This window comes from Molothrus aeneus, unplaced genomic scaffold (genome assembly GCF_037042795.1).
Source record: "Molothrus aeneus isolate 106 unplaced genomic scaffold, BPBGC_Maene_1.0 scaffold_30, whole genome shotgun sequence".
NCBI lineage: Eukaryota > Metazoa > Chordata > Aves > Passeriformes > Icteridae > Molothrus > Molothrus aeneus.
This window is the reverse complement of record NW_027098964.1, coordinates 3,739,559-3,765,719: the sequence shown is the minus strand read 5'-3', so window position 1 is coordinate 3,765,719 and position 26,161 is coordinate 3,739,559. Positions and strand designations below refer to the sequence as shown.

The 26,161-nt window shown below is 62.0% G+C and overlaps 1 protein-coding gene across 1 annotated transcript; it reads left to right on the top strand.

Moving 5' to 3' along the window:
* Positions 1 to 213: 213 nt before the first annotated feature.
* On the top strand, positions 214 to 25,520 carry G6PD (glucose-6-phosphate dehydrogenase). The gene is made up of 13 exons (XM_066570421.1): positions 214 to 281; positions 3,201 to 3,346; positions 5,217 to 5,254; positions 9,416 to 9,524; positions 10,922 to 11,139; positions 12,661 to 12,816; positions 14,077 to 14,202; positions 14,300 to 14,393; positions 15,266 to 15,452; positions 17,400 to 17,635; positions 18,717 to 18,793; positions 20,775 to 20,867; positions 23,306 to 25,520. The coding sequence occupies exons 1-13, from the start codon at positions 227 to 229 to the stop codon at positions 23,394 to 23,396; spliced, it is 1,626 nt and encodes a 541-aa protein (XP_066426518.1). The 5' UTR covers positions 214 to 226; the 3' UTR covers positions 23,397 to 25,520.
* The last annotated feature ends 641 nt before the right edge of the window (positions 25,521 to 26,161 follow it).

Here is a 26,161-nt window from a genome sequence, read left to right as displayed (position 1 = left end):
CACTGCTACTTCCGCCTCGGTAAATGTCATGGCGGCGCCATAGCAACGCTGAGAGTCGGAGAGCGCTGATTGGTTACGCCTCCATGTGTAGCTCCACCCGCGCTCGGCGGTGATTGGTTGGCGGGAGAAGAAGCTCGGCGGCGATTGGTTAGTGAGATAAGAAGCTCGGCGGTGATTGGTGGATAAAGGGGCAGGGCGTGGCGGAGGGCGTGGCCTCTGTGAAGGGATGGGGAGCCGCGCGAGCGTGGGGGAGGCGGCGCGAGCGCGGCCGGAGCGGGAAGGTGCGGGGGGACCAGGAAATGATGGGGAAATTTGGGGAATTTTAAAGAAATTCGGGGGAATTCCGGAAAACGTGAGGGGATCTGGGCTATAAAATGGCCCGGGGAGTCCATGGGGGCCTGGGGGGCAGCGTCAGGAGGGAGCTGAGGGGGGATGTGAGGGGCTTTGGGGCGGAAATGGGGAGGGGGTTGAGGGGAATTTGGTGGATTTGAGGGAAATTTGGGGAGAATCTGGGAGATTTGGGGGATTTAGGGGGAATTTGGGGTCAGTGGAGGCGGAAATTTGGGGTCTGGGGGTGTCCAGGGCTCCGTGAGGGTCTGGGGGGCGTTGAGGGGGAATTGATGGGGGGGGAAGGCGGAAAATTGGGAAAATTTGGGGAGATTTGAGGGGAATTGGGGGGTCCGTGAGGGCCTGGGGGTTTCTGGGGGGATGGGGAGGGAGCTCTGAGGGGTTTGGGGGGGCTGAAGGCGGAAATGGGGGGGATTTGGGGGCTCTGGGGGGGAAATTGGGGCGGATTTGGGGGGACAATGGGGGGAGGGCGTGTCCCGCCCCATCTCCCCCAAATCCCGGCCCCGGGGGCCGAATCCCACCCCTAAATCCCAGAACCCAACCCCAAATCCCACCCCAAAATCCCCGATCCCACCCCAAAATCCCAAACCCCGCCCCAGTTCCCAAATCCCCCCCCAGATCCCAAGCCCCAACCCCAAATCCTCGATCCCGCCCCACCCAACCCCAAACCCCACCCCAAATCCCCAAAGCCAACCCCAGATCCCAAATCCTGCCACCAAAATCCCAAAATCACCCCCAGATCCCCGATCCTGCCCCACCCAACCCCAAACCCCACTCCAGGTCCCAAATTCCCCATCCCACCCCCAAACCCCAGATCCCAGCCCCGAAATCCCAAATCCTCGATCCGAACCCCAAATCCCAAATCCCGCCCCCAAATCCTCGATCCGAACCCCAAATCTCGAATCCCGCCCCAAAATCCCAAATCCCGCCCCCAAACCCTAAATTCACCCCAAATCCCCGATCCGAACCCCAAATCCCAAATCCCGCCCCAAAATCCCAAATCCTCCCCCCAAAATCCCAAATTCACCTCAAATCCCCGATCTGAACCCCAAATCTCAAATTCACCCCAAATCCCCGATCCGAACCCCAAATCTCCGATCCGAACCCCAAATCCCAAATCCTCCCCCCAAAATCCCAAATTCACCCCAAATCCCCGATCCGAACCCCAAATCCCAAATCCCGCCCCAAAATCCCAAATCCTCCCCCCAAAATCCCAAATTCACCCCAAATCCCCGATCCGAACCCCAAACCCCAAATCCCGCCCCAAAATCCCAAATCCTCCCCCCAAAATCCCAAATTCACCTCAAATCCCCGATCTGAACCCCAAATCCCAAATTCACCCCAAATCCCCGATCCGAACCCCAAATCCCGCCCCCAATTCCCGATCCGCACCCCAAAACCTCAAATCCCGCCCCCCAAGTGCCAATCCCGCCCCCCAAGTTCCCACCCCTCCCTCCAGGTGCCCCTTCCTGCCCCACATCCCCTCCAATCCTGCCCTGGGGTGCCCCAACCTGTTCCTCTGCTCCCCGAACCCGCCCCAAAAGTGCCCGGTCCTGCCCCCCAAGTGCCAGCCCTGCCCCCCAAGTGCCAGCCCTGCCCCCCAAGTGCCCGATCCGGTTCCCCAAGTACCCGAACCTGCCCCTCAAATCCCCGATCCGAACCCCAAATCCCGCCCCCCAAGTGCCTGATCCGAACCCCAAATCCCAAATCCCGCCCCCCAAGTGCCCGAATCCGCCCCCCAAATCCCCGATCTGAACCCCAAATCCCGCCCCCCAAGTGCCAGCCCTGCCCCCCAAGTGCCCGGTCTGAACCCCAAATCCCGCCCCCCAAGTGCCCCAGCCCTGTCCCCCAAGTGCCAGCCCTGCCCCCCAATTTCTTGACCCACCCCCCAAGTGCCAGCCCTGCCCCCCAAGTTCCCACCCCTCCCTCCAGGTGCCCCCTCCTGCCCCACATCCCCTCCAATCCTGCTCTGGGGTGCCCCAACCTGTTCCTCTGCTCCCCGAACCCGCCCCAAAAGTGCCCGGTCCTGCCCCCCAAGTGCCCGGTCCTGCCCCCCAATTTCTTAACCCACCCCCCAAGTGCCAGCCCTGCCCCCCAAGTGCCCGATCCGGTTCCCCAAGTGCCCGAATCCGCCCCTCAAGTACCCGAACCTGCCCCTCAAATCCCCGATCCGAACCCCAAATCCCGCCCCCCAAGTGCCCGATCCCGCCCCCCAAATGCCCGATCCCGCCCCCCAAGTGCCAGCGCTGCCCCCCAAGTGCCCGATCCCGCCCCCCAAATCCCCGATCTGAACCCCAAATCCCGCCCCCCAAGTGCCTGAACCTGCCCCCCAAGTGCCGGATCCGAACCCCAAATCCCGCCCCCAAGTGCCCGATCCGAACCCCAAATCCCGCCCCCCAAGTGCCCCAGCCCTGTCCCCCAAGTGCCAGCCCCGCCCCCCAATTTCTTAACCCACCCCCCAAGTGCCAGCCCCGCCCCCCAAGTTCCCACCCCTCCCTCCAGGCGCCCCTTCCTGCCCCACATCCCCTCCAATCCTGCCCTGGGGTGCCCCAACCTGTTCCTCTGCTCCCCGAATCCTGCCCGGGGTGCCCCAACCCGCCCCCCAAGTGCCCGAACCTGCCCCCCAAGTGCCCGAACCTGCCCCCCAAGTGCCAGCCCTGCCCCCCAAGTGCCCGAACCTGCCCCCCAAGTGCCAGCCCTGCCCCCCAAGTGCCAGCCCTGCCCCCCAAGTGCCCGGTCCTGCCCCCCAAGTGCCCGAACCTGCCCCCCAAGTGCCAGCCCTGCCCCCCAAGTGCCCGAACCTGCCCCCCAAGTGCCCGGTCCTGCCCCCCAAGTGCCCGCTCCTGCCCCAGGAGCGATGCCGGGCCCCGGGGAGCCGGCGCCGGGCGGGGCGCAGCTGAGCCGCTCGCAGGTGTGCGGGATGCTCCGGCAGGAGCTGAGCCGGGACGGAGCCTTCCTCCAGGGCCACCCGCACGTCCTCGTCATCCTCGGAGCCTCCGTGAGTGCGGACGGGGCCGGGAAAGGCCCGGGGGGTTGGGGTTTGGGGGGGGTTTGGGGGGGAAATTTGGGGTTTGGGGAGGAATTTGGGGCAGGAATTTGGGGTTTGGGGGGGAATTTGGGGCAGGAATTTGGGGCTTGAGGGGGGTTGGGGCAGGAATTTGGGGTTTGAGGGGGGTTGGGGCAGGAATTTGGGGGGGTTGGGGCAGGAATTTGGGGTTTGAGGGGGAATTTGGGGCAGGAATTTGGGGTTTGAGGGGGTTGGGGGCAGAAATTTGGGGTTTGAGGGGGGTTGGGGCAGGAATTTGGGGGGGTTGGGGCAGGAATTTGGGGGGGTTGGGGCAGGAATTTGGGGTTTGAGGGGGTTGGGGGCAGAAATTTGGGGTTTGAGGGGGGTTGGGGCAGGAATTTGGGGGGTTGGGGCAGGAATTTGGGGTTTGAGGGGGAATTTGGGGCAGGAATTTGGGGTTTAGGGGGGAATTTGGGGCAGGAATTTGGGGTTTGGGGGCATTGGAGGCAGAAATTTGGGGTTTTATGGGGGGTTGGGGCAGGAATTTGGGGTTTGGGGGGGTTGGGGAAGGAATTGGGGGCAGAAATTTGGGATTTGGGGGGGTTAGGGGCAGAAATTTGAGAGTTCTAGAAGAATAAAGGAATTGGGGAAGTTTGGGGGCAGAAATTTGGGGTTTGGGGGAAGAATTGGGGGCAGGAATTTGGGGGTTGGGGGGATAAAGGGGTTTTGGGGGGCGTTTGGGGGTAATAAAGGAGTTTGGGGGGGAATTGGGGGCAGAAATTTGGGGTTGGGGGAAGAAATTTGGGGTTTGGGAAGAATTGGGGGCAGAAATTTGGGGCTTGTGGGGGGAATAAATAAAGGGATTTGGGGGCAGAATTTTGGGGGGGCAGTAAGGGGGAATATGGAAATCTGGAAAAAAAATTGGGGGAAATGATGGGAATTTGGAGATTTGGGGGGAAATAAAGGAAATTGGGGGTGAGGGGGAGAATTGGGGGGATTTTGGGGGATTTTGAGGGGATTTGGGGGAGAATTGAGAGGATTTTGGGGAGAATTGGGGGGATTTGGGAGGATTTGGGGGGGATTTGGGAGGGATTTTGGGGGAGAATTGAGAGGATTTTGGGGGATTTGGGGGAGAATTGGGGGGATTTTGGGGAGAGAATTGGGGGGATTTTGGGGAAAATTGGGATTTGGGGAGATTTGGGGGAGAATTGGGGGGATTTTGGGGGGATTTTGGGGAAAATTGGGATTTGGGGGATTGGGGGAGAATTGGGGGGATTTTGGGGGATTTTGGGGGATTTTGAGGGGATTTTGGGGAGAATTGGGGGGATTTGGGGGGGAGAATTGAGGGATTTTTGGGGGATTTTGGGGAGAATTGAGGGGATTTTGGGGGGATTTTGGGGAAAATTGGGATTTGGGGGAATTTTGGGGAGAATTGAGGGGATTTTGGGGGGATTTGGGAGGGGAGAATTGGGGGATTTGGGGGGGATTTTGGGGCAAACTGAAGGGGGTGAGGAGGACATTGGGGGATGGGCAGGATTTGGGGGAGGGGCAGGAATTGGGGGAGGGGCGGGAATTGGGGCCGTTTCGGGCGGGGTCATTTGGGGTCACTGGAGGGTGGGGGAGGGGAAGGAGTTGGGGTGCGGCACCCGCCCCTCCCCCACCCGCACCCCAACTTCCTCCTCCGCCCCTCCCCCCCCCCCACCCCCGTTTCCCAACCCCTCCCACGGAACGGGCGGGGCGGGGGTGGGGGAGGGGCGGCGCCGCTGACTCAGCACATTCCGGGGGGTGGGGGAGGGGCAGGGGCCACACCCAGCGCTGGCCCCGCCCCTCCTCCACCCTGAGCGCCCCTCCCCCCACACAGGGAGACCTGGCCAGGAAGAAAATTTACCCCACGATATGGTAGGGGGACAATGGGGGACAGTGGGGACAATGGGGGGACATGGGGGGACAATGGGGGACAGTGGGGACAATGGGGGGACATGGGGGGACATTGGGGACAATGGGGGACAGTGGGGACAATGGGGGGACATTGGGGGACATGGGGGGACAATGGGGGGACATTGGGGACAATGGGGGGACAGTGGGGACAATGGGGGGACATGGGGGGACATGGGGGACAATGGGGGAACATTGGGGACAATGGGGGGACATGGGGACAATGGGGGGACAGCGGGGACAGTGGGGACAATGGGGGGAGAGTGGGGACAAAGGGGGGACAGTGGGGGGACAGTGGGGACAATGGGGACAGTAGGGTCAGTGAGGGGACATGGGGACACTGAAGGGACAATGGGGGGACAGTGGGGACACATTGGGGACAATGGGGGCAGTGGGGACAATGGGGGGACATGGGGACATTGGGGGGACATGGGGGACATGGGGACACATGAGGACATTGGGGACACATTGGGACAGTGGGGACACATGGGGACACATTGGGGACAGTGGGGGGACAGTGGGGACACATTGGGGACACATGGGGACAATGGGGACATCCGGGACACCGAGGGGACCCCTGGGGACAGTGGGGACACCGAGGGGACAATAGGAACAATGGTGTCATCAAGGCCACCTGTCCCCAGGGCCACCAGAGCCACTCAGAGCTGCCATTGTCTGCTGTGTCCTCAGTGTCACCACAGCTGAGTGGCACCAGCTGGCACCAGTGTCCCCAGCATGAGCCCGTGTCCCCACATTGTCCCTTTGCTGCTCCTGTCCCTGTGTGTGTCACCTGTCCCCGTGTGTCACCTGTCCCCTGTGTGTGTCACCTGTCCCCTGTGTGTCACCTGTCCCCATGTGTGTCACCTGTCCCCATGTGTGTCACCTGTCCCCTCTGTGTCACCTGTCCCCTCTGTGTGTCACCTGTCCCCGTGTCACCTGTCCCCATGTGTGTCACCTGTCCCCGTGTGTGTCACCTGTCCCCTCTGTGTCACCTGTCCCCTCTGTGTGTCACCTGTCCCCGTGTCACCTGTCCCCATGTGTGTCACCTGTCCCCTCTGTGTCACCTGTCCCCGTGTGTCAGCTGTCCCCATGTGTGTCACCTGTCCCCGTGTGTGTCACCTGTCCCTCTGTGTCACCTGTCCCTGTGTGTGTCACCTGTCCCCATGTGTGTCACCTGTCCCCTGTGTGTCACCTGTCCCCATGTGTGTCACCTGTCCCTCTGTGTGTCACCTGTCCCCATGTGTGTCACCTGTCCCCGTGTGTGTCACCTGTCCCTCTGTGTGTCACCTGTCCCCTGTGTGTCACCTGTCCCCGTGTCACCTGTCCCCCATGTGTCACCTGTCCCCATGTGTGTCACCTGTCCCTGTGTGTCACCTGTCCCCGTGTGTGTCACCTGTCCCCGTGTGTGTCACCTGTCCCCTCTGTGTCACCTGTCCCTGTGTGTCACCTGTCCCCCCGTGTGTCACCTGTCCCCCATGTGTCACCTGTCCCCATGTGTGTCACCTGTCCCTGTGTGTCACCTGTCCCCGTGTGTGTCACCTGTCCCTGTGTGTGTCACCTGTCCCCGTGTGTCACCTGTCCCCTGTGTGTGTCACCTGTCCCCGTGTCACCTGTCCCTGTGTGTGTCACCTGTCCCCGTGTGTGTCACCTGTCCCCTCTGTGTCACCTGTCCCCGTGTCACCTGTCCCTGTGTGTGTCACCTGTCCCCTGTGTGTGTCACCTGTCCCCCCGTGTGTCACCTGGCGCTCTGTGTCACCTGTCCCCGTGTGTCACCTGTCGTGTGTCACCTGTCCCTGTGTGTCACCTGTCGTGTGTCACCTGTCCCCATGTGTCACCCGTCCCTGTGTGTGTCACCTGTCCCTGTGTGTGTCACCTGTCCCTGTGTGTCACCTGTCCCTGTGTCACCTGTCCCTCTGTGTCACCTGTCCCTGTGTGTGTCACCTGTCCCCCCGTGTGTCACCTGTCCCTCTGTGTCACCTGTCCTTGTGTGTGTCACCTGTCCCCGTGTGTCACCTGTCGTGTGTCACCTGTCCCTGTGTGTGTCACCTGTCCCCGTGTCACCTGTCCCTGTGTGTGTCACCTGTCCCCGTGTGTCACCTGTCCCCTGTGTGTGTCACCTGTCCCCGTGTCACCTGTCCCTGTGTGTCACCTGTCCCTGTGTGTGTCACCTGTCCCCTCTGTGTCACCTGTCCCCTCTGTGTCACCTGTCCCCGTGTCACCTGTCCCTGTGTGTGTCACCTGTCCCCTGTGTGTGTCACCTGTCCCCCCGTGTGTCACCTGTCCCTCTGTGTCACCTGTCCCCGTGTGTCACCTGTCCCCCCGTGTGTCACCTGGCGCTCTGTGTCACCTGTCCCCGTGTGTCACCTGTCGTGTGTCACCTGTCCCTGTGTGTGTCACCTGTCCCCGTGTGTCACCTGTCCCTGTGTGTGTCACCTGTCCCCGTGTGTCACCTGTCCCCTGTGTGTCACCTGTCCCTGTGTGTGTCACCTGTCCCTGTGTGTCACCTGTCCCTGTGTGTCACCTGTCGTGTGTCACCTGTCCCCTGTGTGTCACCTGTCCCTGTGTGTGTCACCTGTCCCTGTGTGTCACCTGTCCCTGTGTGTCACCTGTCCCCCCGTGTGTCACCTGTCCCTCTGTGTCACCTGTCCTTGTGTGTGTCACCTGTCCCCATGTGTGTCACCTGTCCCCATGTGTGTCACCTGTCCCTGTGTGTCACCTGTCCCCATGTGTGTCACCTGTCCCCGTGTGTCACCTGTCCCCATGTGTCACCTGTCCCCTCTCTGTCACCTGTCCCTGTGTGTGTCACCTGTCCCTGTGTGTCACCTGTCCCTGTGTGTGTCACCTGTCCCCATGTGTCACCTGTCGCTCTGTGTCACCTGTCCCCTCTGTGTGTCACCTGTCCCTGTGTGTCACCTGTCCCAGGGTGACACAGGGACAGCCGCCCCCGTCGCCGCTGTCACCTCCCTGAGGAGCGTTGGTGGCACTGGTGTCACCCTAGGCCTGGCATCCCCACGGGGGTGGTGACAATGCTGGGGGCGTCCCCAGGGGCTTGGGGACACAGGTGACACACAGGTGACACACAGGTGGCACACAGGTGACACAGGTGGCACACAGGTGGCACACAGGTGGCACACAGGTGGCACACAGGTGACACAGGTGGCACACAGGTGGCACACAGGTGACACACAGGTGACACAGGTGGCACACAGGTGACACACAGGTGGCACACAGGTGGCACACAGGTGACACAGGTGACACACAGGTGGCACACAGGTGACACACAGGTGGCACACAGGTGACACAGGTGACACACAGGTGGCACACAGGTGACACACAGGTGGCACACAGGTGACACAGGTGACACACAGGTGACACACAGGTGGCACACAGGTGGCACACAGGTGACACACAGGTGACACACAGGTGGCACACAGGTGGCACACAGGTGACACAGGTGACACACAGGTGGCACACAGGTGGCACACAGGTGACACACAGGTTGACACAGGTGACACACAGGTGACACACAGGTGGCACACAGGTGACACACAGGTGGCACACAGGTGGCACACAGGTGACACACAGGTTGACACAGGTGACACACAGGTGACACACAGGTTGACACAGGTGACACACAGGTGGCACACAGGTGGCACACAGGTGACACAGGTGACACACAGGTGGCACACAGGTGGCACACAGGTGACACACAGGTGACACAGGTGGCACAGAGATGGTGGCACAGGTGGCACAGGTGGCACAGGTGGCACACAGGTGGTGTCCCAGTGTCCCAGCTGCTGTCCCTGTCCCAGGTGGCACACACAGGTGGCACACAGGTGGCACACAGGTGGTGTCCCAGTGTCCCAGCTGCTGTCCCTGTCGCAGGTGGCACACACAGGTGGCACACAGGTGGTGGCACACACAGGTGGCACACAGGTGGTGTCCCAGTGTCCCAGCTGCTGTCCCTGTGGCAGGTGGCACACACAGGTGGCACACAGGTGGTGTCCCAGTGTCCCAGCTGCTGTCCCTGTCGCAGGTGGCACACACAGGTGGCACACACAGGTGGTGGCACACAGGTGGCACACAGGTGGTGTCCCAGTGTCCCAGCTGCTGTCCCTGTCGCAGGTGGCTGTTCCGGGACGGGCTCCTCCCCGATGACACGCGCGTCGTCGGCTTTGCCCGCTCGCCCCTCACCGTGGAGCTCATCCAGGAGCAGACCCTGCCCTACCTCAAGGTGACAGCGCTGGCCCCCCCTGTCCCCTCTGTGTCCCCTCTGTGTCCCCCCTGGCCCCACCTGTCCCCTCTGTGTCCCCCCTGGCCCCTCTGTGTCCCCCCTGTCCCCTCTGTGTCCCCTCTGTGTCCCCCCTGTCCCCTCCTGGCAATGCCTGACCCCTCCTGACCCCTCCATCCCCCCTGTTCCCCCTGTCCCCTCCTGACCCCTCTGTGTCCCCCCTGGCCCCTCTGTCCCCTCCTGACCTCTCCCAACCTCACCTGTCCTTTCCTGTCCCCTCTGTGTCCCCTCTGTGTCCCCTCTGGCCCCCCTGGCCCCTCCTGACCCTACCTGGCCCCTCTGTCCCCTCCTGACCTCTCCCGACCTCACCTGTCCTTTCCTGTCCCCTCTGTGTGCCCTCCTGGCCTCACCTGTCCCCACCTGTCCCTCTGTGTTCCTCCTGTCCCCCCCTGTCCCCAGGTGTCCCCCAAGGACAGGCTCTGCCTGACTTTGTGTCCTGTGTCCCCTCATCTGTCCCTACCTGCCACAGGTGACCCTTGAGGGCGCTCTCTGTGCTCCCTGTCCCCCCTGTCCCTGTCCCACCTGTCCCTGTCCCTGTCCCTCTCTCACCTGTCCCTGTCCCACCTGTCCCTGTCCCACCTGTCCCCTGTCCCACCTGTCCCCTGTCTCACCTGTCCCTGTCCCCCCTGTCCCTGTCTCCCCTCTCCCTGTCTCCCCTGTCCCTGTCCCACCTGTCCCCTGTCCCTGTCTCACCCGTCCCTGTCCCTGTCCCACCTGTCCCTGTCTCCCCTATCCCTGTCTCACCTGTCCCCTGTCCCTGTCTCACCTGTCCCTGTCCCACCTGTCCCCTGTCCCTGTCTCACCTGTCCCCTGTCCCTGTCTCACCTGTCCCTGTCCCCCCTGGCCCTGTCCCTGTCTCACCTGTCCCTGTCCCACCTGTCCCCTGTCCCACCTGTCCCCTGTCCATGTCTCACCTGTCCCTGTCCCACCTGTCCCCTGTCCCTATCTCCCCTGTCTCATCTGTCCGTGTCCCACCTGTCCCCACAGGTGACCCCCGAGGACGGTCCCCGCCTGGCGTCGTTCCTGTCCCGGTCCCACCTGTCCCTGTCCCTGTCTCCCCTGTCCCTGTCCCTGTCCCACCTGTCTCACCTGTCCCTGTGTCCCCTGTCCCTGTCCCACCTGTCCCTGTCTCCCCTGTCCCACCTGTCCCTGTCCCACCTATTGTGTCTCCCCTGTCTCCCTGTCCCACCTGTCCCTGTCCCACCTGTTTCACCTGTCCCTGTCTCCCCTGTCCCTGTCCCTGTCCCACCTGTCTCCCCTATCCCTGTCTCACCTGTCACCTGTCCCTGTGTCCCCTGTCCCTGTCCCACCTGTCTCACCTGTCCCCCCTGTCCCCCCAGGTGACCCCCGAGGACGGTCCCCGCCTGGCCGCGTTCCTGTCCCTGCAGAGCTTCGTGCGGGGCCAGTACGGGGACGAGGCCTCGTTCCGGGCGCTGGACGCTCACCTGCGGGGGCTGCCCGGGGGCGACCGCGCCCACCGCCTCTTCTACCTGGCCCTGCCCCCCAGCGTGTACACACCTGTGACACAGCACCTGAGAGCGCTCTGCATGGGCCAGGGGTGAGTGGGGACACACCTGGGACATGGGGACACACCTGGGACACGGGGACACACCTGGGACACACCTGGGACATGGGGACACACCTGTGACACAGCACCTGAGAGCGCTCTGCATGGGCCAGGGGTGAGTGGGGACACACCTGGGACATGGGGACACACCTGGGACACGGGGACACACCTGGGACCCAGCACCTGCGGGCGCTCTGCATGGGCCAGGGGTGAGTGGGGACAGGGGACACACCTGGGACACACCTAGGACACACCTGGGACACACTGGGACATGGGGACACACCTGTGACCCAGCACCTGAGAGCGCTCTGCATGGGCCAGGGGTGAGTGGGGACACACCTGGGACACACCTGGGACACACCTGGGACACACTGGGACACACCTGGAACACACCTGGGACACACTGGGACATGGGGACACACCTGGGACACACCTGGGACACGGGGACACACCTGTGACACAGCACCTGAGAGCACTCTGCATGGGCCAGGGGTGAGTGGGGACAGGGGACACACCTGGGACACACCTAGGGTACCTGGGGACACACCTGGGACACACCTGGGACATGGGGACACACCTGCGACACTCCTGGGACACACCTGTGACCCAGCACCTGCGGGCGCTCTGCATGGGCCAGGGGTGAGTGGGGACAGGGGACACATCTGGGACACGGGGACACACCTGGGACACACCTGGGGTACCTGGGACACACCTGGGACATGGGGACACACCTGTGACACAGCACCTGAGAGCGCTCTGCATGGGCCAGGGGTGAGTGGGGACAGGGGACACACCTGGGACACACCTGGGGTACCTGGGACACACCTGGGACACACCTGGGACACACCTGGGGTACCTGGGACACACCTGGGACACGGGGACACACCTGGGACACACCTGGGACACACCTGGGACATGGGGACACACCTGGGACACACCTGGGACACACCTGTGACCCAGCACCTGCGGGCGCTCTGCGTGGGCCAGGGGTGAGTGGGGACAGGGGACACACCTGGGGACACCTGGGACACACCTGGGACACACCTGGGACATGGGGACACACCTGTGACACAGCACCTGAGAGCGCTCTGCATGGGCCAGGGGTGAGTGGGGACAGGGGACACACCGGGGACACACCTGGGACATACCTGGGGTACCTGGGGACACACCTGGAACACACCTGGGACATGGGGACACACTGGGACATGGGGACACACCTGTGACACAGCACCTGCGGGCGCTCTGCATGGGCCAGGGGTGAGTGGGGACAGGGGACACACCTGGAACACACCTGGGACACACCTGGGACACACTGGGACACACCTGGGACACACCTGGGGTACCTGGGGACACACCTGGGACACACCTGGGACACAGGGACGCACCTGGGGCACACCTGGGACCCAGCACCTGAGGGCCCTGTGTCCCCCTGTGTCCCCTGTGTCCCCCTGTGTCCCCTGTGTCTCTCATGTCCCCCCCTGTCCCCCGTGTCCCCCGTGTCCCCGTGCCCAGGTGGAACCGCGTGATCGTGGAGAAGCCGTTTGGGCGGGACCTGGCCTCGTCGGAGGAGCTGTCGGCGCACCTGAGCGCGCTGTTCCGCGAGGAGCAGATCTACCGCATGGACCATTACCTGGGCAAGGAGATGGTGCAGAGCCTGATGGTGCTGCGGTGAGCGGGGACACAGGGGACATGGGGACAGGGGACAGGGGACATGGGGACATGGGGATAGGGGACAGGGGGACAGGGGGACAGGGGACACCAGGAGCATTACCTGGGCAAGGAGATGGTGCAGAGCCTGATGGTGCTGCGGTGAGCGGGACAGGGGACATGGGGACAGGGGACAGGGGACAGGGGGACATGGGGATAGGGGACAGGGGAGAGGGGACAGGGGACAGGGGGACAGGGGGACAGGGGGACAGGGGGACATGGGGATAGGGGACAGGGGACATGGGGACAGGGGGACAGGGGGACAGGGGACAGGGGACAGGGGACACGGGGACAGGGGGACATGGGGACATGGGGATAGGGGGACAGGGGACAGGGGGACATGGGGATAGGGGACAGGGGACATGGGGACAGGGGGACAGGGGACACCAGGAGCATTACCTGGGCAAGGAGATGGTGCAGAGCCTGATGGTGCTGCGGTGAGAGGGACAGGGGACAGGGGACATGGGGACAGGGGACAGGGGACAGGGGACAGGGGACATGGGGACAGGGGACAGGGGGACAGGGGACAGGGGACAGGGGACAGGAAACAGGGGGACAGGGGACATGGGGACACGGGAGGGGAGATGGGAGGGGATGGGGACATGGGAGGGGAGACCACAGGGGACAGGGGACACAGGAGGGGATGGGGACATGGGAGGAGACGGGGACACAGCAGGGGACATGGGGACATTGGAGGGGACACAGGGACACGGGAGGGGACAGGGGACATGGGAGTGGACACAGGAGGGGACATGGGGACACAGGAGGGGACAGTAGACATGGGAGTGGACACGGGAGGGGACACGGGGACAGGGAAGGGACATGGGAGGGTACATGGGGACACAGGAGGGGACATGGGGACATGGGAGTGGACACGGGAGGGGATACGGGGACAGGGAGGGGACAGGGGACATGGGAGGGGACAGTGGACAGGGAGGGGACACAGGAGGGGACAGTGGACATGGGAGTGGACACGCGAGGGGACAGGGGATACGGGAGGGGACATGGGGACAGGGAGGGGACACGGGAGGGTACATGGGGACACAGGAGGGGACATGGGGACAGGGAGGGGACACGGGAGGGTACATGGGGACACAGGAGGGGACATGGGGACAGGGAGGGGACACGGGAGGGTACATGGGGACACAGGAGGGGACATGGGGACAGGGAGGGGACAGGGGCCAGGCACGGCGCTGCTCAGGCACCCCTCACCCGCGGCAGCTTCGGGAACCGCATCTTCGGGCCCATCTGGAACCGCGACAACGTCGCCTGCGTGGTGCTCACCTTCAAGGAGCCCTTCGGCACCGAGGGCCGCGGCGGCTACTTCGACGACTTCGGCATCATCCGGTGAGGATGGACGGCCCCCGGTGTCCCCGCGTCCCCTCCGCGTCCCCCCGCGTCCCCCCGTGTCCCCCGACCCCATGGCAGCGCCGGCTCCCCGCAGGGACGTGATGCAGAACCACCTTCTGCAGCTGCTCTGCCTCGTGGCCATGGAGAAGCCGGCGTCCACCAACCCCGACGACGTCCGCGACGAGAAGGTGGGGACAGCAGGGACACCGGGGTGTCACCAAAGCGTCGCCACCCCCTGACTCCACACCGGTCACTGAGCCTCGTGGCCTCAATGGTCGCATCATGGTCACGGCCACAGGGACCATCCCCAGGTGGCCCCAGGGTTGTGTCTCCCTGTGGCCACATCCCCCCATCCCAGTCGTGTCCCACCACCATGTTCTGGATGGTGGCCCCAAAGCCACGTCCCCCATGGGCCACGTCCCCAACTTTGTTCCATCACCCCATTATTGATGGTGGCCCCCCAAAACCACGTCCCCCATGGGCCACGTCCCCAACTTTGTTCCATCACCTCATTATTGATGGTGGCCCCCAAAACCACGTCCCCCATGGGCCACGTCCCCAACTTTATTCTATCACCCCATTATTGATGGTGGCCCCCCAAAACCACGTCTCCAACTTCGTTCCATCACCCCATCATTGATGGTGGACCCCCAAAACCACGTCTCCAACTTCGTTCCATCACCCCATCATTGATGGTGGCCCCAAAGCCACGTCCCCCATGGCCACGTCCCCAACTTTGTTCCATCACCTCATTATTGATGGTGGCCCCCAAAACCACGTCCCCAACTTTATTCTATCACCCCATTATTGATGATGGCCCCCAAAACCACGTCCCCAACTTCATTCCATCTCCCCATTATTGATGGTGGACCCCCAAAGCCACGTCCCCAACTTTCTTCCATCTCCCCATCATTGATGGTGGCCCCCAAAACCACGTCCCCCATGGCCACATCCCCCACACCCTCATCCCATTGCCTGCTCTTCCTGGTGGCCCCCCATAAACACGTCCCCACCCTGCGGTGTCACTGGAACCTCCATGTGTCCCTCACCTGTCCCCCAGGTGAAGGTGCTCAAGTGCATCAGCCCGGTGGAGCTGCAGGACGTGGTGCTGGGCCAGTACGTGGGCAACCCCGAGGGCCCCCCCGAGGCACAGAAGGGCTACCTGGATGACCCCACGGTGCCCGCCGGCTCCACCACGCCCACCTTCGCCACCGCGGTGCTGCGCGTGGCCAACGAGCGCTGGGACGGTGAGAGGGCGTGGGGGGCATGGGGGCCGTGGGGATGACTTCTGTGTTGTGATGGTGATGGTGATGATGATGGTGGTGATGATGATGATGGTGGTGGCCAGGAGATGGTGATGATGATGGTGCTGCTCATGCTGGTGGCCATCTCATGCTGGTGATGGAGATGGTGATGATGATGATGATGATAATGATGATGATGATGGTGATGATGATGACGGCCAGGAGATGGTGCTGATGATGATGGTGCTGATGGTGGGGGCCACGGAGATGGTGCTGTTGATGGTGATGACGATGATGATGATGATGATGTCCCAGGTGTGCCGTTCATGTTCGTGCTGCGCTGCGGGAAGGCGCTGGGATGGGGATGGATGGGGGTGATGTTGATGACGATGATGATGATGACGATGATGATGTCCCAGGCATGCCATTCGTGCTGCGCTGCGGGAAGGCACTGGGATGGCCGTGGGTGGTGATGATGTTGATGGATGATGATGATGATGATGATGACGATGTTGATGATGATGTTGATGATGTTGACGATGATGATGATGATCTCCCAGGCGTGCCGTTCGTGCTGCGCTGCGGGAAGGCGCTGGGATGGCCGTGGGTGGTGATGATGTTGATGGATGTTGATGATGATGATGACAATGACGATGATGATGACCCTGTCCCAGGCGTCCCATTCGTGCTGCGCTGCGGGAAGGCGCTGGGATGGATGGGGGTGATGTTGATGGATGTTGATGACGATGACGATGTTGATGACAATAACGATGATGATGATGATGATGTTGATGATGACAATGACGATGACGATGATTCTCAGGTGTCCCGTTCATGCTGCGCTGCGGGAAGGCGCTGGGATGGGAATGGATGGGGGTGATGCTGACGATGATGATGATGATGATGACAATGACAATGTTGATGACGATGACGATGATGATGATGATGATGATGATGATCTCCCAGGTGTCCCGTTCGTGCTGCGCTGCGGGGAAGGCGCTGGGAGGGGGATGGATGGTGATGATGACAATGACAATGACGATGATGACAATGACCCTGTCCCAGGCGTGCCGTTCGTGCTGCGCTGCGGGAAGGCGCTGGGATGGATGGGGGTGATGTTGATGGACGTTGATGACGATGATGTTGATGATGATGACGATGATGATGATGATGATGATGATGACCCTGTCCCAGGCGTGCCGTTCGTGCTGCGCTGCGGGAAGGCGCTGGGATGGGGATGGTTGTTGATGATGTTGATGATGTTGATGATGACAATGACAATGATGATGATGTTGATGGATGTTGATGATGATGATGATGGATGATGATGACAATGACAATGATGACGATGATGTCCCAGGCGTCCCGTTCATGCTGCGCTGCGGGAAGGCGCTGGGATGGGGATGGATGTTGATGATGATGATGATGATGATGATGATGATGATGATGATGACGATGATGATGACAATGACAATGACGATGATCTCCCAGGCGTGCTGTTCGTGCTGCGCTGCGGGAAGGCGCTGGGATGGATGGGGGTGATGTTGATGGACGTTGATGACGATGATGTTGATGATGATGATGATGACAATGACGATGATGACGATGATGATGATGATGACAATGACGATGATGACGATGATCTCCCAGGTGTCCCGTTCGTGCTGCGCTGGGGATGGGGATGGATGGGGGTGATGATGCTGACGATGATGATGATGCTGACGATGATGATGATGATGACGATGACGATGACAATGACGATGATGATGCTGACGACGATGATGATGATGACGATGACAATGACGATGATTCCCAGGCGTCCCGTTTGTGCTGCGCTGCGGGAAGGCGCTGGCATGGATGGGGGTGATGTTGATGGACGTTGATGACGATGATGTTGATGATGATGATGACGATGACGATGACAATGACGATGATGACGATGATTCCCAGGTGTCCCGTTCGTGCTGCGCTGCGGGAAGGCGCTGAACGAGCGCAAGGCCGAGGTGCGGCTGCAGTTCCGCGAGGTGCCCGGCGACATCTTCGCGGGGCAGTGCAAGCGCAACGAGCTGGTGGTGCGGGTGCAGCCGCGCGAGGCCGTCTACGCCAAGCTCAACACCAAGAAACCCGGCATGTTCCTGCGGCCCGAGGAGTCCGAGCTCGACCTCACCTACGGCAGCCGCTACAAGGTACCCGCAGCGGGCAGGGAGCGACACGGGGCGCGCGGAAACGGGGCTTGGGGACACAGGGACGGGGCTTGGGGACACAGAAATGGGGTTTGGGGACACAGAAATGGGGTTTGGGGACACAGGGATGGGGTTTGGGGACACGGGGATGGGGTTTGGGGACACAGGGATGGGGTTTGGGGACACAGAAATGGGGTTTGGGGACACAGAAATGGGGGTGGGGACTCAGAAACGGGGCTTGGGGACACAGGGATGGGGCTTGGGGACACAGAAATGGGGTTTGGGGACACAGAAATGGGGTTTGGGGACTCAGAAACGGGGCTTGGGGACACAGGGATGGGGTTTGGGGACAAAAAAATGGGGTTTGGGGACACAGGGACGGGGCTCGGGGACACAGGGATGGGGTTTGGGGACACAGGGATGGGGCATGGACACCAAAAAACGGGGTTTGGGGACACAAATGGGGACGGGAAATGGGATTTGGTGCCACAAAAATGGAGCTCCCCCAAATCCCACCTGGACCCCCCAAATCCCACCTGGGCTGCTCAAATCCTGCCTGGGTCCCCAAAACTCACCTGGGCACCCCAAACTCACCTGGGCACCCCAAAACCCACCTGGGTCCTCAAACCCACCTGCCTCCCCTAAGTCCCACCTTGGTCCCCAAAACCCACCTGGGCCCCCCAAATCCCACCTGGGACCCCCCAATCCCAGGTGTCCCCCCCACACCTGGGGGTGCCGCACACACCTGGATCCCCCCAAATCCCACCTGGGACGCCCCCAAATCCCACCTGGGGAGGACCCCAGACCCCACCTGGGCCCCCAATCCCAAGTGTTCCCCAAACCCAGAGGAGCCCCTGAAATCCCCCAAACCCGGGGTCCCCCCAAATCCCAGGTGTCCCCCCACACCTGGGGGTGTCCCCCCACACCTGGGGGTGTCCCCTCACACCTGGAGCTGTCCCCTCACACCTGGGGGTGCCCCCACACCTGGAGCTGTCCCCTCACACCTGGGGCTGTCCCCCCACACCTGGGGGTGCCCCCCACACCTGGGGGTGTCCCCAGCCCCCCTGACCCCCCCTGCCCCCAGGATGTGAAGCTCCCGGACGCCTACGAGCGGCTGCTGCTGGACGTGATCTGCGGGAACCAAATGCACTTCGTGCGCAGGTGAGGGGACAGGGACACCTGGGGACAGTGGGGACACACCTGGGGACACACGTGGGGACACACGTGGGGACACACCTGGGGACACATGTGGGGACACACGTGGGGACACCTGGGGACATCTGGGGACATTGGGGACACAGCTGGGGACACACCTGGGGACACCTGGGGACACACGTGGGGACACCTGGGGACATTGGGGACACACCTGGGGACACACCTGGGGACACACGTGGGGACACCTGGGGACACCCGGGGACACATCTGGGGACACCTGGGGACACACCTGGGGACACATGTGGGGACACCTGGGGACAGTGGGGACACACCTGGGGACACACCTGGGGACACACCTGGGGACACACCTGGGGACACATGTGGGGACACCTGGGGACACCCGGGGACACATCTGGGGACACATCTGGGGACACCTGGGGACACTGGGGACACACCTGGGGACACCTGGGGACCGTGGGGACACACGTGGGGACACCCGGGGACACATCTGGGGACACCTGGGGACACACCTGGGGACACACCTGGGGACACCTGGGGACACACCTGGGGACACACCTGGGGACATTGGGGACACCTGGGGACACACCTGGGGACACACCTGGGGACACCTGGGGACACACCTGGGGACACACCTGGGGACACACGGGGACACACGGGGACACACCTGGAGACATTGGGGACACCTGGGGACACACCCGGGGACACACCTGGGCACACCTGGGCACACCTAGGGACACACCTGGGGACATTGGGGACACACCTGGGGACATTGGGGACACACCTGGGGACATTGGGGACACACCTGGGGACACACCTGGGGACACCCAGGGACACCTGGGCACACCTGGGGACACCTGGGGACACCTGGGCACAGGTGAGAGGGGACAGGGACACCTGTGGGCACACCTGGGGACACCCGGGCACACCTGGGGACACCTGGGCACACCTGGGGACACCCGGGGACAGGTGGGACATGGCGGGGACAGCTGGAACACAGGGACAGGGGGGACATGGAGGGGCAGAGTGGGGACAGGTGGGGACACCTGGGCACAGGTGAGAGGGGACAGGGACACCTGTGGGCACACCTGGGCACACCTGGGCACACCTGGGCACACCTGGGGACAGGTGAGAGGGGACAGGTGGGACCAGTTTGGAGGAGATGCTGGGACCAGTCTGGGGGTGCCCAGGTGAGCCCTGGGTCACTTTTGGGGTGCCCAGGTGGGTTTGGGTCAGTTTGGGGGTGCTGGGGTCAGTTTTGGGTCAGTTTTGGGGTGTCCCAGGTGAGTTTGGATCAGTTTTGGGTCGGTTTGGGTCAGTTTGGGTCAGTTTTGGGGTGCCCAGATGAGGTTTTGGGTCAGTTTTGGGTCCATTTTGGGGTCAGTTTTGGGTCAGTTTTGGGGTGCTGGGGTCAGTTTTGGGGTTCTGGGTCATTTTTGGGTCAGTTTTGGGGTGTCCCAGGTCAGTTTTTGGGTCATTTTTGGGTCAGTTTTGGGGTGTCCCAGGTCAGTTTTTGGGTCGGTTTTGGGGTTTCCAGGTGAGCTCTGGGTCAGTTTTGGGGTGTCCCAGGTGGTTTTGGGGCAGTTTTGTGTCATGTTTGGGTTTTGGTCACATTTGGGGTGTCCCAGGTGGTTTTTGGATCAGTTTTGGGTTTTTGGTCACATTTTTGGTGTCCCTGCAGCGATGAGCTGCGCGAGGCCTGGCGGGTTTGGGTCAGTTTTGGGTCAGTTTTGGGGTTTTTGATCATTTTTGGGGTTTTTGGTGTCCCTGCAGCGATGAGCTGCGCGAGGCCTGGCGGGTTTGGGTCAGTTTTGGGGTTTTGGGTGATTTTTGGGTGATTTTTGGGGTTTTTGGTGTCCCTGCAGCGATGAGCTGCGCGAGGCCTGGCGGGTTTGGGTCAGTTTTGGGTCAGTTTTGGGTCAGTTTTGGGGTTTTTTGATCATTTTTGGGGTTTTTGGTGTCCCTGCAGCGATGAGCTGCGCGAGGCCTGGCGCATTTTCACCCCTCTGCTGCACCAGATCGAGCAGAGCCGGCAGCGCCCGATCCCCTACAGCTACGGCAGGTGGGGAACTGGGGGGCACCTGGGGGGATTGGGGGCACCTGGGGGCACCTGGGGGTACCTGGGGGGATTGGGGGGCACCTGGGGGGGTTTGGGAAGAACCTGGGGGGAACCTGGGGGGGTTTGGGACACCTGGGGGCATCTGGGGGTACCTGGGGGGATTGGGGGGCACCTGGGGGGGTTTGGGAAGAACCTGGGGGGAACCTGGGGGGGTTTGGGAGACACCTGAGGGGCACTTGGTGGAACCTGGGGGCACCTGGGGGGCTTGGGGGGCACCTGGGGGCACCTGGGGGCACCTGGGGGGGTTTGGGGGGGTACCTGGGGGCACCTGGAGGGGACTGGAGGGGTTTGGGAGACACCTGGGGGGCACCTGGGGGGGTTTGGGACACCTGGGGGTACCTGGGGGGAGCCTGGGGGGGAACTGGGGTACCTGGGGGGGCACCAGGGGGAACCTGGAGGGGGGTTTGGGACACCTGGGGGTACCTGGGGGTACCTGGGGGTACCTGGGGGGCCTTGGGGGGAACCTCAGGGGGGACTGAGGGCACCTGGGGGGGTTTGGGGGCACCTGGGGGGGTCTTGGAGGGCTGGGGGCACCTGGAGAGAACCTGGAGGGAACCTCGGGGGCACCTGGGGGGGTTTGGGGGCACCTGGGGGTACCTGGGGGGGGTTTGGGGGGAGAGTGGGGGCACCTGGGGGAACCTGGGGGCCATCTGGGCAGGCTTGGGGACACCTGGGGGGCACCTGGTGGCATCTGAGGGGGTTTGGGAGGAACCTGGGGGGCACCTGGGGGGGTTTGGGACACCTGGGGGCACCTGGGGGGCACCTGGGGGGAGACTGGGGGGAACCTGGGGGCACCTGGGGAGGGACTGGGGGCACCTGGGGGGGTTTGGGGGGCACCTGGGGGAAACCTGGGGGGGTTTGGGAGACACCTGAGGGGCACCTGGGGGCACCTGGGGGGGTTTGGGACACCTGGGGGTACCTGGGGGCACTTGGGGGGAGACTGGGGGGGTTTGGGGGGCACCTGGGGGGAGACTGGGGGGGTTTGGGGAGGGACTGGGGGCACCTGGGGGTACCTGGGGGGAACCTGGGGGCACCTGGGGGGAAAGTGGGGAGAGCCTGGGGGTACCTGGGGGCAGATATAAAATGCTTTGGGGGTGCCTGGGGGGCACCCTGAGGGGCAACGGGGCAGAATTTGGGGGGCTGGGGGTCCTGGGGGCACCTGGGGGGGTCCTGGGGGCACCTGGGGGGGGCTGGGAATCCCAATGGGGATTTTTGGGGGGTCTCACTGAGGATTTGGGCGGTCCTGGGGTTCCCTTGGGGATTTGGGGGGTCCCGTTGGGTTCTGGGGCTCCCGGGGCTCTCATTGAGGATTTGGGGGTTCCCGTTGGGAATTTGGGGCTCCTGTTGGGTATTTGGGGTTCCCATTGGGTATTTGGGGCTCCCGTTGGGTATTTGGGGTTCCTGTTGGGTATTTGGGGCTCCCATTGGGTATTTGGGGTTCCGTTGGGTATTTGGGGTTCCCGGGCTCCCGTTGGGTATTTGGGGTTCCCGTTGGGTATTTGGGGTTCCCATTGGGTATTTGGGGTTCCCAGGGTTCCCATTGGGTATTTGGGGTTCCCATTGGGTATTTGGGGTTCCCGGGGTTCCCGTTGGGTATTTGGGGTTCCCGTTGGGTATTTGGGGTTCCCAGGGTTCCCATTGGGTATTTGGGGTTCCCATTGGGTATTTGGGGTTCCCAGGGTTCCCATTGGGTATTTGGGGTTCCCATTGGATATTTTGGGGTTCCCGTTGGGTATTTGGGGTTCCCATTGGGTATTTGGGGTTCCCAGGGTTCCCATTGGGTATTTGGGGTTCCCGTTGGGTATTTGGGGCTCCCGTTGGGTGTTTGGGGTTCCCAGGGTTCCCATTGGGTATTTGGGGTTCCCATTGGGTATTTGGGGTTCCCGTTGGGTATTTGGGGTTCCCATTGGGTATTTGGGGTTCCCGGGGTTCCCGTTGGGTATTTGGGGTTCCCGTTGGGTATTTGGGGTTCCCATTGGATATTTTGGGGTTCCCGTTGGGTATTTGGGGTCCCATTGGGTATTTGGGGTTCCCGTTGGGTATTTGGGGTTCCCGGGGTTCCCGTTGGGTATTTGGGGTTCCCGTTGGGTATTTGGGGTTCCCGGGGTTCCCATTGGATATTTTGGGGTTCCCGTTGGGTATTTGGGGTTCCCATTGGATATTTGGGGTCCCGTTGGGTATTTGGGGCTCCCATTGGGTATTTGGGGTTCCCGTTGGGTATTTGGGGTCCCGTTGGGAATTTGGGGTTCCCGTTGGGTATTTGGGGTTCCCATTGGATATTTTGGGGTTCCCATTGGGTATTTGGGGTTCCCGTTGGGTATTTGGGGTCCCGTTGGGAATTTGGGGTCCCGGCGCTGCCCTGACCCCGCTCCCGTTCCCAGCCGGGGTCCCCCCGAGGCGGACGCGCTGCTGCGCCGCGCCGGCTTCCTGTACGAGGGCACCTACCGGTGGGTGCCGCCCCCCGCACCCTGAGCCACCGGGAGCCGTGGGGCAGAGAGACCCCGGTCCTGATCTATGGGGCAGAGAGACAAAAATCCTGATCTATGGGGCAGCTATGGGGCAGAGAGACCCCCCAGTCCTGATCTATGGGGCAGAGAGACAAAAATCCTGATCTATGGGGGATCTATGGGGCAGAGAGACCCCGGTCCTGATCTATGGGGCAGAGAGACAAAAATCCTGATCTATGGGGCAGCTATGGGGCAGAGAGACCCCCCAGTCCTGATCTATGGGGCAGAGAGACAAAAATCCTGATCTATGGGGCAGAGAGACCCCGGTCCTGATCTATGGGGCAGCTATGGGGCAGAGAGACCCCCCCAGTCCTGATCTATGGGGCAGAGAGACAAAAATCCTGATCTATGGGGCAGAGAGACCCCGGTCCTGATCTATGGGGCAGAGAGACAAAAATCCTGATCTATGGGGGATCTATGGGGCAGAGAGACCCCGGTCCTGATCTATGGGGCAGAGACCCAGAGACCCCCCCAGTCTTGATCCATGGGGCAGAGAGACCAATCCTGACCCACAGATCCCCCCCAATCCTGATCTATGGGGCAGAGAGACCCCAGTCCTGATCTATGGGGCAGAGAGACAAAAATCCTGATCTATGGGGCAGCTATGGGGCAGAGAGACCCCGGTCCTGATCTATGGGGCAGCTATGGGGCAGAGAGACCCCCCCAGTCCTGATCTATGGGGCAGAGAGACAAAAATCCTGACCCATAGATCCCCCCAATCCTGATCTATGGGGCAGAGAGACCCAGAGACCCCCCAGTCCTGACCCACAGATCCCCCCAATCCTGACCCATAGATCTCGCCTAGTCCTGATCTATGGGGCAGAGACCCAGAGACCCCCCAGTCCTGATCTATGGGGCAGAGAGACAAAAATCCTGATCTATGGGGCAGAGAGACCCCAGTCCTGATCTATGGGGGATCTATGGGGCAGAGACCCCAGACCTGACCCATGGCCCCCAAAAACAAACACTCCATGGGGGATCTATGGGGCAGAGACCCCTCAGTCCTGATCTATGGGGGATCTATGGGGCAGAGACCCCCCCCAATCCTGACCCATGGCCCCCAAAAACAAACACTCCATGGGGGATCTATGGGGCAGAGACCCCTCAGTCCTGATCTATGGGGCACCTATGGGGCAGAGACCCCAGACCTGACCCATGGCCCCCAAACACAAACACTCCATGGGGGATCTATGGGGCAGAGACCCCAATCCTGATCCATGGGGGGATCTATGGGGCAGAGACCCCACCCCTGACCCCCAAAACCACTGCAGGGCTCTGGGCTGGGGGGGGACCCATGGGACCCCTCCCTGTCCTGTAATCACCCCAGTCCTGCCCCATAGAGCCCCCTAATCCTGCCCCATAGAGCCCCCAGTCCTGCCCCATAGACCCCACACACACACTCCAGCCCCCCAAAAACACCTCTGGGCTGGGGGTGAGCCCCATAACCCCCCCAACCCTGCCCCATAGAGCCCCCCTGGGCCCCATGGACCCCCCATTCCTGCCCCATAGACCCCCCCTAACCCATAGAGCCCCCCCATTCCTGCCCCAAAAACCCCCCTGGGCCCCATGGAACCCCCAACCCTGCCACATAGAGCCCCAACCCTGCCCCATAGACCCCCCAATCCTGCCCCATAGACCCCCCTAATCCTGCCCCATAGACCCCACACACACTCCAGCCCCCCAAAAACACCTCTGGGCTGGGGGTGAGCCCCATAGACCCCCCAAACCTGCCCCATAGAGCCCCCCAGTCCTGCCCCATAACCCACCTGTGCCCCATAGAGCCCCAACCCTGCCCCATAGATCCCCATAGAGCCCCAACCCTGCCCCATAGAGCCCCCTGGGCCCCCCAGTCCTGCCCCATAGATCCCCCTGTGCCCCATAGATCCCCCTGTGCCCCATAGACCCCCCTGGGCCCCCCAACCCCCGCAGCTGGGACCAAAGCTCCCCCTCCCCCAATCAAGCCCCCAAAGCTTAATTAGTTCCTCATTATCCCTTCCCCCCACGGGAGCAATTAATGATTAATGCAAATCAAGGGATCAATTAACGCGCTATTAACCAGGACCAATTAAACCCACCTTTGGCTAATTAATTCTCACCTGCACCTTCTAATTGCCCCAGGCACTTGTGGGGCAGGACCCCAAACTTGGGGGGCAGAACCCCAACACTTGTGGGGTCAGGACCCCAAACTTGGGGGGCAGAACCCCAACATTTATGGGGTCAGGACCCCAACACTTGTGGGGCAGAACCCCAGAACCTGTGGGGTCAGGACCCCAACACTGGGGGCTCAGGACCCCAATATTTGTGGGGCAGGACACAAACATTTGTGGGGTCAGGACCACTGGCACTTATGGGGCAGGACCCCAACACTTATGGGGTCTGGACCTCAACACTTGTGGGGCAGAACCCCAACATTTGTGGGGTCAGGACCCCAGAACCTGTGGGGCCAGGATGCAGTTATGGGGCAGAATCCCAACACTTGGGGGGTCAGAAGCCCAAAATTTATGGGGTCAGAACCCCAACACTGGGGAGTCAGGACCCCAAAACTTCGGGGGCAAAACCCCAGCACTTGTGGGGTCAGGACCCCGAACTTGGGGGGCAGAACCCCAACACTTATGGGGCACAACCCCAACACCTGTGGGGTCAGGACCCCTGGCAGTTATGGGGCAGGACCCCAACACTTATGGGGCAGAACCCCAAAATTTGTGGGGTCAGGACCTCAACACTTGTGAG

What these genes read in the sequence shown, in the direction of transcription:
- G6PD (XM_066570421.1), top strand. Translation starts at nt 227, where the DNA reads ATGGGGAGCCGCGCGAGCGTGGGGGAGGCGGCGCGAGCGCGGCCGGAG. An exon ending in ACGACGTCCGCGACGAGAAG is followed by an intron (nt 14,394 to 15,265) that starts GTGGGGACAGCA and finishes CCTGTCCCCCAG; the next exon opens with GTGAAGGTGCTCAAGTGCAT. An exon ending in ATCCCCTACAGCTACGGCAG is followed by an intron (nt 20,868 to 23,305) that starts GTGGGGAACTGG and finishes TCCCGTTCCCAG; the next exon opens with CCGGGGTCCCCCCGAGGCGG.